Raw genomic sequence first — 12,244 nt, 5'->3', positions numbered from 1 at the left:
AAATAAAATATTAAAAAAAAAGTACCTGTGATATATTAAACCAGTAGCAGTAGTCAATAACTATGTAAGCAACACATTTTTATTGTGAAGGTAAAAGTCAAGAGTGCTCTAAATGCTTCTCAAGAATTAGTTTTACATGTCTTAATACTTCGGCAATAATTAGTTGCTTATTCAATAACTGCTTATTCAATATAACTGCTTATTCATATTTATACATGCATGTATATATTCAAAATTAGTTAAGATTTTTGCTATGATTACTGTAAGCTCTAATCTCAACTTGTCTGAAACTCAACCAGAAAATTCAAATGAGTGGAATTACTTTTTTTTCCAAATATAATTGTTTATTTTGAGAAAAAAGAGACAAAGACAAGGAAACAAACAACAAATAGAAATGTATTTTGAAATTTTTATTACTTTTATAGAAATCTGAGAATTGGCATACCCCATTTCCTTGGTAATCATATTACCTATACTAATTCACTCTATTATTATTTGTTCTGGAGTATATCATTAATAGAGTAATGATTCAGCATAATGAAAGCTCTAAACTAACACACACACACATACACACACATACACGGATAAATGTGTTTATTTTCATGACCGTGAAGTAAATTTTGAATTAAACCATAATTAAATTACTTTTAAAAATAATAATTATATAAGGGTCAATTGGGAGTCAGTAGAGAAAAGTGAGAGAAAATGAGGCAAAGAGAGCCCATCTAGAATGGCCAGGGGGCAAATGGCTTAACAACAGGCTAAAAAGAAAGGAGACTTAGTGGTGCCATGACGGGAGTCTGGACTTCTGTGCAGAGAGTTAACAGGAAGTCACTAAAGTTTTACCCAAGGGAGTTGGATGATGGGATTCACGCTTTTCAAGAGATCACTCTAGACGATGAAGGTAGGGGCAAGAATCAATACGGGGAAAGAAGTTAAAAGACCACTGCAGTGTTTCTGCAGAAGTTGATGGTGGCTTAAAAACTGGTGGCAGTGAACACTGGGAGAAGCAAACACATTTTAGATAAAGGAGAGATCTATGTGTGAAAGAACATGGATAATAAATAAATGAATGAAGGAATCGTTTTAGAAAAACATTGACTTCCAAAAGTCCTTATATGGTGAAATTTTTTCTCAAACTGAGCAAGGCAATCCATCTTATTCAGCATTTTACAAAAATAAAAAAAAAAAGAAGGAAACATGACTTTTTTATTATGTCCTTTTCCATGTACTGAAAAAAGACTTTCCAGATAAATGGTGCTTATGGCTTGAAAATAAATACTCTTACATCACTCGTACACTTAAAAATACATATATAACAAAGACATTTTTTTAATAAAAAGGATGCCAGATTTTGTGAGTTTTCCTAATGTTCAAAATCATTATTACTTTTCTTAAATTCTTCTTTCTCTTCCAATTATGCCCTGTTGATTTCTTCACATGTACTTCTTAAATAGTTAATATATTTTAAAAAAAAATGAAATGTTCTTTAGATTCTGGGAAGTTTTAAGGAATATTTTCTTGAGATTTATTTCTTATTTTCTTTCTTCAACATGCTCCTATATCCTGCAGATGGCCACCTTTCTTACTTCATAGAAGAGGGCGAGCAGGAATTCCTCAATTTACTGCCCTGCCCTGATTCCTCCAACATAATCTACATCACACCTATTATTTATGTCATCCAGTATCAGTGGAAAAGAGTCCTCCTTAGTAGCTTCCCTTACTTTGGTAGCAAAGTGTCCTTCACATAATCTAATAGAGTGGAATTGGTTGACTGCTCTTCTGGATCTCATATCCTACAATTCCCAGGTCACAGCTATAAAAATGATTCCTTTTTCTATGTTTCTAATCACTCTATTACTGGTTCTTCCCCATCAGCCTGTCCAGATTCCTGCTTCTTCCATTTCAAAACCACCCTTTCTAACAACTACTTAGTTTCTCTCCTTGCTTTATTGACTCTTAAAAAAAAAGCATCAAATGTTGTATATATTCCTCTGCTCGTTTGAAGTTTGGGTATTTCATTATCATGCCCATTTAATTGCATTTTTATGTTTAAGAAATAGTTAATACCATTATTTTAAAGTAAGCTCTATGCCCATTGTGGGGCTTGAACTCACAACTCCGAGATCAAGAGTCACATGTTCTGCTGACCCTGCCAACCAGGTGTCCCATTATTGTACCCATTTTAAAGAGGACAGGATGGCTCAGCAAGTTTAAATCAACTTCTCCAAGGCTATATAAACTATAAAACAGTTTGGATAGAATTTAAATCAAGATATTCTCAAAGGTTTTACTTGCTTTGTAATATAAAGCTTAATGCCATCAATGTCATTGCATATAACTATTGCCTAATATGTGTTTGTTTGTTTTTTTAACAACATACATCATAAAGATTTGACCCATATCACTTAAAGAATACATAGGAATAATTACAGAACAAAGTGACCTTTTAAAACACATGATGACTGTAGTATGTACAGTACCTTTTCCCCCTAATTTTTAACATTATAAAAGTTGTTATGTAAATATAAAAGTATTTACTTCTGATAGTACTTTTAAAACACAACATAAATAGTACCAAAGTATTATGTGCATTTTTGTTTTATACTATAACAAATACAAAGACATTGTAATTTACACTAAAGGGAGTAAAAGTATAAAATGCCTATTTATTTATTTATCCAAATTCAACTTCATCAGGAAAAGATCGTCCAAAGAACCAATACTACAGTTTAGAAGGGCAGTCTAATTGTACATAATCCAACAAAATAATGACTATTACCTCAACTAAGTAACATTAAGAACTACAAAAGTCTACCACACACAGTAGGTAACTCCTAGTTTGCTCCATCACATTATTTTTTCTAATATCTTAGCTCTTCTTTTCAATTAAATTAGATGATTCCTTCAACAAAATTAACCACTTAATGTCAATACACTTTTGTCACTAGTCTTTAATGCAATGCTATAAACATTCATTAAGGGCCTACTATGAGTAAGAGACTGTCAGGCACTAAATGTAGAAAGATGGAAAATGGGTGACATAGCTGCTATCTGAGGTAGTTCGAGAAGAATGTTCGAAAGTCACAGGTGACCTCATGAAACTTCTGAAAGCACATTCATTTAAATAAAGACATTTAACTCAGTTAATACAGAGCATAGGCAAATTACATACAAATTGCAATTTAATATAGGATTAGTTAATGACTAACATACATCTCCGCGTTACTATCTTTCTCAAATGTCACAGCCTCTGAAGGAATGAGATAAAATTTTTGGTTATACTGAGGAACTAGTTTTCATTTCAGAAAATGTAAATTCGCTTCCTTTTGTGTATATATAAAAGTACTACTAGAGTGGAAAGAATGTGAATATTTTCCTATCTCTGTGTAGCAAGGGGTTTCTGAGCATAGAAAAATAGAATTTGGGTTAAAGGACAAACCTTGGAAGTTAAAAGATGGCTGAATAGATAGTGAGAGACTTTTGGAGTGATTTTCCTCCCAAGAGGAAAATGTTAACATTTCAAAGAGGGTGAAAGCCTGGAGCTATATATTTATACACCATAGGCCTGATTTTACATTAGGGAATTGAGTTTTGTCTTCTTTTCTCGGGAGAGGAGGGCAGCTGTATAAGAGCTCCTCCACAAATGCCCAGATTAATAATCTTGGGGTTCCTCTCCTGTGGTGTAAAATCTCCCTTTTAAGTACTTGCAGGTGCCACCATCTGACTCTCTTCACATTGCTCCTGAGGGGAAATGGAGTGTCAGGAAACTGATACAGCTATTGGTCCAAGAAACAACAGTCTGCCCAGATACAGAAACTTTGTATTTGCTTTCAGGACAAAATAATAAATGCACATATTAAAATCTTATCGTGTTGCAAATCAGAATTTAGGGGAAATCTTTTTTTTTTTTTTAAGACACAGCTTCATTTTACTGATTTTCAAGCAGATCAAGTTACCTCAGCAGTCAATAAATGATCTTATTGAGCAAAAGACAACACACTGATCCTCTTCATGTTGTCACAAGATTTCAATAGAATTAAAAGTTGGGATTATTTAGAGTTCCAAAGTTAGGTTGGCTAAAGAAAACAAGAAGAAAAATCACTTACTTGATATTATCAAGGCAGCCCGATTCAGGTTTCAGAATGGCAGTATGATGAAACATTTTATATAGAGCAATCCCAAGGAAGATTACATTAAGCTGCAATGTAAAAAATACTATTATGTAGCGTAACTGGAATAGAAGAAAAAAAGTAAATCTATTCTCCATAATAGATGAGTTGTTCTGGGAAATTAGCTCTCACTATACTTATAAAGGAATTTGATCATAGATGATTGCCTGGTATTTTAGTAAAGGCAAGAAGCCACTTTAGGGAATTGGGATACCAATGAGTTACACAGTGCTATTATGTGAAAATACATACAAATACAAAATAGCAGCAGTTGGAATGATGCTGTGGAAACTGTAAAGGAACTCAAAGCCAATTAGATGTTTATATATATATAAAACACATATATATATGTGTGTGTTACTATTTTTATCATCTGAACATGGCCCCAAATTTGTTATTTAGGGATATATTTTGAAATGCTATATTACAAAATTATAATTACTAAAATCAATATATTTTTGAATAGCTAGATCAAAAGGATTATAAAATGGTGGTTAAATTCTAATGCTACAACAAACTAGGATTAAAGTCCAGGAAACTCTTAGCAATACCGTCTTTTCATTGGAAGCAGAGAAGGCATAGAACTTAAAATAAAACGAGATAAAAAGTTCCAGTGTGAATTTCATACATCACATATATGTAAACCACACCCTGAATTGCCCTTTGTGACCTGGTTTGTTTCTATGTTCTAAAATTTAGGATTGGTGGGGACTATCAATAATACAGTTCTATAATTCTTTATCAAATCTCAAAAGTCTGAAAAGTGAACATTTTAAGAAATTAATTGTGTGGTGAAAAAGCCTAACCTTACCTAAACCCATTTGGTGGGAAAACCTGATTAGTACTGATGTAAGGCACTTTTGTCTTTATTCCACTTACTCTTACTTTTCCATTTGTTTTTCCTGTTGAATTATTACTGTGTTTGGTTTCAGAGTCTTGCCTAGTCCCTACTGTGAATATTGGTTGATGTGTTTGATTTGGGGCAACTGCTTATTCTCTACTAGGAATATTATATCCTGTGCACTACGTGTACCACATTATCTTTCTGAAGTCTGAAAACTTTCTGAATTCTAAAATATACTTGCTTCAAGGGATTTCAGATAGTGAATTGTAGACCTGTAACTAATTTCAAATCAAGAGCCCATTTTATTTTAAAAAATGGAGAACAATTTTGTATTATGGAATGACAAGTACATAAATAATACCAAAAACAGAATCTAAATTAGGATAAAAAATTTGTATTTGAAATCAAGACATTATGCATCTAAAAACACAAAAGGAAGTATGATTCCAGAATGCTTGCTTAACTTATTTGTGCTATTTTCAAGTGAAATCCTTTTGAATTTTAAAGTTTTTGAGATTTATACAAAAAACAAAGCTGGAAGGAATATTAAGATATAGTGTCTTGTTTCCAATATCTGATTCCACTCATAGTTCAAATTATCTAAATGAAAAAGAAAGGAAACACATTGTTGTGAAACTTGAAGTCATCACTGTTCAAAAGCCTACAAAACCAAATGGCTTCTGTGGGGCGGGTTCCTAAGGAGCTATGGTCCTACATAAGCATTTGCAAATGCATGTTTTCTTCGCCAACGTTTTTGATTAAGTATTTTACAATATAAAAGTAGAATCTAATGGGGGTCTAATTGCTTGAGTCATATAGGGTCATATAAGTAGATGCTTTCCTCCAAATAATCTATATAAATCAAAGATAGTCAGTGCAAGGAGAGTGGAAGTTTTATTTCTTGACCTGGGAAACACGCAGTTAATGAGGAGTTCTTACCATAATTATCAAGGTCGCTGGTCCTATAAAGCTCCAAATGAAGTAGGTGTCAAGTCGGAGCCAACATCTGCAATGAAACACAAGGGAGAGAATGCATTCAAGGACTGGGTATGGGCCATACATCAAGAGTGAGCGAGTGACAGAGAAGAATGTGAGCTGCAAAGCATTCCACTGGGAGACAGGAAATATTACATTGCTTGTTCATTTAAATGCTGAATTATGTGCCCAATTTCTGACAGCACTATTGATGGAGTAAGATAATTACTCCTGGAGGAAACAGGGAAAAAATGGCAGTAGGCCTATTTGCTAAGGCCTTTTGTGTCTGTCATAGAAACCTTAAAAAAAAAAAAAAAAAAAGGAAAAGAAAGAGAAAAAGCCATACACAGAGCCATTAAATCGAGTAGCTTTAAGCTATCCTTTTCTCTCCAATTATGGTGCTACATAACCTGTCTATCAGCTGTCAGGCAAAGTGACATTTTCCTGTCAAGAAGATCTGAGGAAATTCAGTACAAAGAAGAAATAAATTTGGTATCAGAAGATTGAAGTTTAATTAGGTTGGGCAGCCAACCTTTGAGAGTTCTTGAGTCTTAAAAAGTGCATTGTTACTGCCAGTGCTTCTGGGGTTGCAAATGATCCTTAGCATCCCGTGAAGTTGATTCATGACCCAAAAGTAAATTATTAATCACTTAATTTCAGTTACATTTAATACTCTCCCAATTCTTAAAGCCTCTGGGAAATTACATTTTCATTCTTCAGGATGACAGGAAGACAAAATGGAAGTGACTAGTTATGAGAAAGATTAATGTAAATTTTGAACAAATTACATTTGATGTTAAAAATTATATCTTGAATTATTTGCCATTTTGCTATATTTGATGTACAATTAAAAAAGAAAACATCTCCAGTGGAAAATATTCAAGAGTGGTCTGCTAGGTGGTCTAAAACTGAAAATCCAAAGTATATAAATATTTCTTGATTATTATGAAAATGTTACTTAAACCTCAGAATGAATGGAATAGCAGATATACTATAAAGAAAGGAACTTATCAACGTCCATCAGTAGATGACTGGATCAATAAAACGTTCTTCTCTTTGAAGAGAACATTTCTTTGATGAAATGTTGTAAAATAGTTAAAAGGGAGAAGGTGGATCTTTACATGTCAATAAGATAGATCATGATAACGAAGTGTAATGAAAAAGTAACATGAAGCATCTATGCCATATATGATACGTCATATACCTTTGAACATACAGTTGACCCCTGAACCACTAGAGCTTGAGCTATATGGGTCCACTTACATGTGGATTTTTTCTCAGTCAATACAGTACAGTATTGTAAGGGTATTTTCTCTTCCTTGGGATTTTCTTATTAATAATATGTAGTTTCCTTTAGCTTACTTTATTATAAGAATGGAATATACATATATATATATATAACATAAAATACAAGCTGATTGACCATTGATATTATTGGAAGGCTTCTGTCTGGTCAATACTAAGTAAGTAGTTAAGTTTTAAGGGATCAAAAGTTAGATGTGGATTTTGAACTGCATGGGGTTAGTGCTCATAGCTGTTGAAGCTACATATTAAAAATAATACTCATATGCTTAAAAGATACACATATGTATTTTTTTTTTAATTGAAAGGGAGAAAAATTCAAACTCGTGTTAGTGGTTGCCTTTCACATGAGAGTGAAAAGACTAAAAAGTCAACCAAAGGGGCTTAACCATATGTTTTATTTAAATACTTACTGGAAGTGACATGCCAAAATACAGCAGTGTAACATTTGAGTGACAGAGGCAGTGATATTTATTACGTTTTTCTTTTTACTTTTCTGTAACGTAATTTTTTTAAAAAAGGTTAAAACCTAGATTCTTAGGCAAAACAAAAATAATCATATACCCTGAAAAACACAATTTTAAAACAACAAATTAGGACTTTCGTCTACTAAGTTAAATATATGTAAACTAATTTCAATAGAAATATAATATTTGTACTCCAAAAAGAACCTGATTACTAGTTCACATTTTTTACATAGGCAGATGATTTCTGTTTATTCAAGATATACATAATAATACTATTTGAAAAAATGCTGTTATAGGGAAGAAATCAATACTTAAGCTATTAGTTTGAGTAGGTATCTTCCTATTGGTCTGTTGTTCTGAAAATATGGTCATGGAAAGTAAAAGTGTGGTGCTGCTAATAAGCAGAAACAAACTAGAAAATATAAGTTTGAAATATGAACTATTATCTTCATGCTGACCATAGGCTAGTTTGTTATCACTCTAATAGAAGTGTGTCTAAGTGTGGAGGGGAGCAAGGGAAATGTTCAAGTCTCTCTTGGTTCTCAACAAAGACAATATTTTCCCTCAAGGTAAGAACAATAAAAGACAAAGCATGGACATTTCCCCAGATTAAAACACACACACACACACACACACACACACACACACTCCAAGAATGCTGCTGAAATTATAAGATAATACAATACTAATAATAAAATTATAAAATTGAAAATGAACCTTACTAGTATAGCTCCTGTTCTTTAGTAGGTCAAACAAGTTTTTGAGAGCTAATCTGAGAAGCAAAACACATTTTCAGCAAATTCTTTTTAAAGGAAAATGTGCTTCAAGAATTTCTGGAAAATGTTATTCTATAGGTTAAGGGCTTCTTACACAAATAATTTAAAGTATATTATTACAGAGTGTCTTGGACAAGGTAGGGGATTTTAAAATGTTAAATAATCTCACCAAATGTGTTGTTAAAATAAAACGTTATTAAATTTTAGCCTTAAAAAGCTTTTCTTTTTTGAAAACAGTTTCAGCAAATGCTTGGTGAGAAATAAACATGCTTTTGGCATAATGATCATTAAATGTAGAACTGAAATTACTTTAAAATTTATTATTTTTTTATTTTTTAAGAAAATGCTTCAATATCTATTTGGTGTAATAGATTTAAGTTCCCTTTGGAATTGAACAGTGTAAGAGGCAATATGAAACACTTAAAATGTACTGAGTAAATCATCCCTCCACAAGTGCTGCCTGGGTTTGACTATCTTCTGGAAGGCAGTGTGGCAAAAATCCCTTTTCTAATTCGATTGCCATATGGCCACACCTGCTGTTGTTTTTGGCCACATGCTGGCTTTCGCAGAGCTTTCCACAGTTCCTCTCTTTCCCATTAGCTACCTTAAAAGTTTGCCTGATTCCTTCTCTGAGTTTCCTGTGCCAATGTTGAAAGAATGCACCATGGCTTTAAGGTAAAGGACAGTAATACGTGGGGTGCTTATTCCTTGCATGGGCACCTATATCCCACATCATGGTGTTCCATAAGTCTAGGCCATTCAATATCACTTGGATATAGCGAAAATGCTAGAGGAACACATGATTGATTACATGAAGCGCAATAAAGTCCAGCTTGCAAATGGCCAGATAGACCTGCTATTGGAGGATATAATTTATCTAAAAATTACCTTTATCACTAAAGTAACATTTAATTTGTGAAATCAATAATCTCATAGACTATTCTTGTTAATTTTTAAGATATATCAATTTCTTTTTTTAATAAAATTTGGTTATATGAGTACAATTTATAGAGTGTGTTTATAGCAGTACTTTAATAAAAGAGATGACTTGCAGTTGAAAAACAAGTACATTCTGGCCTCACCAGAGTGCTTATTTGAAGTAATACTGAAAAATCTTCATATATCTTGGAATTCAAAGGAACACTTGTCATGTATCATAAGCCTTGACTTTTTTTTTCCACTTGCTTAAATACAAAGATGTCACAAAATTTCTTTTTGTAGCATTTTTTCTTCAAATTGTAAAAGCTGCATATACTGTTATATATTTGATGAAGTCTTACTACATTAATACAAGTTTATTGATTTAATATTCTAAAGAACTGGTGCTAATCCAAAAGGACGTATTACTACTCTCCTCCAGAATTGTCTTCTAAAATATAAGACACATTACTGCAAATTAAATAATAAAGTGTTGATATCTGGATCAGTCTTCCTCAAAGATGTCACCAATCCAGCAGGTATCAATTTCATGTTTACTCAGAAAAGAGAAAAATACGATAATGTAACAACTTAATTTCTCAAAACAAGACAACTGAAAACCATACTTCTAAAGCTTATTCTCTTCTATTAAAATACTCACCACTTTATTTTCTCATGATTTAAAAATATATGGTTCTGTACTTAGAAAAATGGTAAAGCCAATTACCAGACTCTTATTCCAAGTTAGCATGTTTAATATATGCCATTAAAATGCTTTGGGTCTTCGTATTTTTGTTGCCTGTTTAACTCAAGCTTATCAAAGCAGACATCTGACTATTCGCCAGTTTTCTGAAATAACAGAAGTTAAAATGGTGTTTGCTTCCTTTTCTATAGGATCCTAAGTCTCCGACTGACTCATCCTTGGTGAGTTTAAATATAGCCAGTAAACAATCTTTGGCTACTACTAGACCATAAAATTTACAAGGCTTAATTATATCAGGTTATGAGAGCTTATATAATACATAATCTTTTTTCTCTGTAACATATGCAGATCTCTTTATATTTCTGTAACATAGATCTGGTAAAATTGGGAAAAAAAAGAAGGAATAAAGAGTACTGGGACAAGAAAAAAGGAAGAGAAGAGGAATAGGGACAAATATATACTTCAAGCATAGTAACTCCAGTTCTAAGCTTGCTGCGTAATACGTTAATTTCCTTTAATGCCATTTTCATCATAGCACACTCATGCATCTAATCTTGAAATATTTTGTGAGCAAGTACATGAACTGGAAAAAATACTGACAGAGTGATGCAGGAATGGAACGTGATCAGTAGTAGTCAAGACTAGTATTTGTGGTTCAACTACAGTTTTAGATCTTAGAATTCAAAACTAGATCTCATACATAAAATGCAGGTTATGTTATCTTCATGTCCCCAATATGTTATTTTGTAAAAAAAAAAAAAAAAAAATGTTTTTCTTCAGCAAAATGCATCCTACATTTTTATGGTGAACTACAAAGGTTAGAAAAGCACTATGTATTTTAATTTATTAATACTAAATGTTAGAATAATTCCTACTGTCTCATGTTGCTTAAATTAATTGAGGCAGCAGCATAAGAATTATCATCACTTCTCTATAAATGGATGCTTTTAAAACAATTTATTTTATGACTATAACAATGTTGCTAATCATAAAGTTTGTATTCCTTCATTTGGATCAGCCAAATAATAGTATCAGTAATAATAATAGTTTTAATTTAATAAACATTTATATATGCCAGATACTTTACATGCCTGCTTGCTTAAATATATATATATGCATATATGCACACACAGACACATACACATATGTACTTACTCATATATACAAGAACACATATTCTCAAACTGTAATAGTTTTGCAAGGTGCCATATTAGAGATTGGAAAATGAAACTCAGAAAAACTAACTGATTTACCCATAGCCACATGACTAATAATTAGCAAAGCCAAATTTTATCCTAGTCTACCTGACTCCAAAGTCCCTGGGCCTACTATGTGTTTATCAAAGAAAACCAAGATATGAGTTATAAATAAAAGTTCTAGTTTTGTTGACATTTATAAGTTCTCAATGAGTAGATGAGAAATTTACATGCTGTATATAAAGCATAGGTTGTTGAAACATGTCTCAAGTGGAAATATTAGATCTTTTAAAATATAAATTCATCTCAATAAGTTAGTAAAAAAATTAGTATTTTAAAACAGCTTTGTTGCAATATAATTTATATTAATTTTAAATCATCCACTTAAATGTACAATTTGATGTTTTTTGTCCATTTAAAAGTTGTAAAATTATCGAATTTTAGAATATTTTCATGGCACAGAAATGAAACCCTGTACCCACCTAAAGTCACTCCTCCCTTTCTCTACCAAATTCACTCCCAAAGGCTTCCCTACTCTCTCCCCAGTCCTAGCCACCACTATCCTTTTTCTCTCTAAAGGTTTACCTGTTCTGGACATTTTACATATGTGGAATCATACAACATACAGAAGATCTGTTTTCCAAAGTAGCTAACTACACAATTTTACATTGCCCATGGTAGTACGTGGGGATTCTAATTGTCTACATCTTCATCAACATGTGCTTTTCTTTTTCTTTTTTTATTGTAACCTTCTAGTGAGTGGAGTTATGATAAAAAGTGATGTCTAGATGTGGCAGTTAGTTATACTTCTTTGGTTCAAATATGAACTCAAAATCAACATCAGAACTATTATCTAACTCCTTAACAGAAAAGATTATGCTCAATCCCCAA

The 12,244-nt window shown here is 32.3% G+C and overlaps 1 protein-coding gene across 23 annotated transcripts in view; it reads right to left on the bottom strand.

Annotated features, from left to right (window-relative positions):
* Positions 1-12,244, bottom strand: part of ADGRL3 (adhesion G protein-coupled receptor L3) — a 682,677-nt gene that overhangs the window by 116,515 nt on the left and 553,918 nt on the right. For all 23 annotated transcript variants that reach the window (XM_049092995.1, XM_049092994.1, XM_049092973.1 and 20 more), the window contains 2 exons: positions 5,956-6,022; positions 4,110-4,201 (listed from right to left, as the gene is read on the bottom strand). In XM_049092995.1, coding sequence (XP_048948952.1) covers positions 4,110-4,201; positions 5,956-6,022 — 159 coding nt within the window. The remainder of the gene's footprint in view (positions 1-4,109; positions 4,202-5,955; positions 6,023-12,244) is intronic.

Source organism: Canis lupus, chromosome 13 (genome assembly GCF_003254725.2).
Source record: "Canis lupus dingo isolate Sandy chromosome 13, ASM325472v2, whole genome shotgun sequence".
Lineage (NCBI taxonomy): Eukaryota > Metazoa > Chordata > Mammalia > Carnivora > Canidae > Canis > Canis lupus.
Note: the sequence above shows the minus strand (reverse complement) of the source record. Positions and strands in the feature narration are given on the sequence as shown.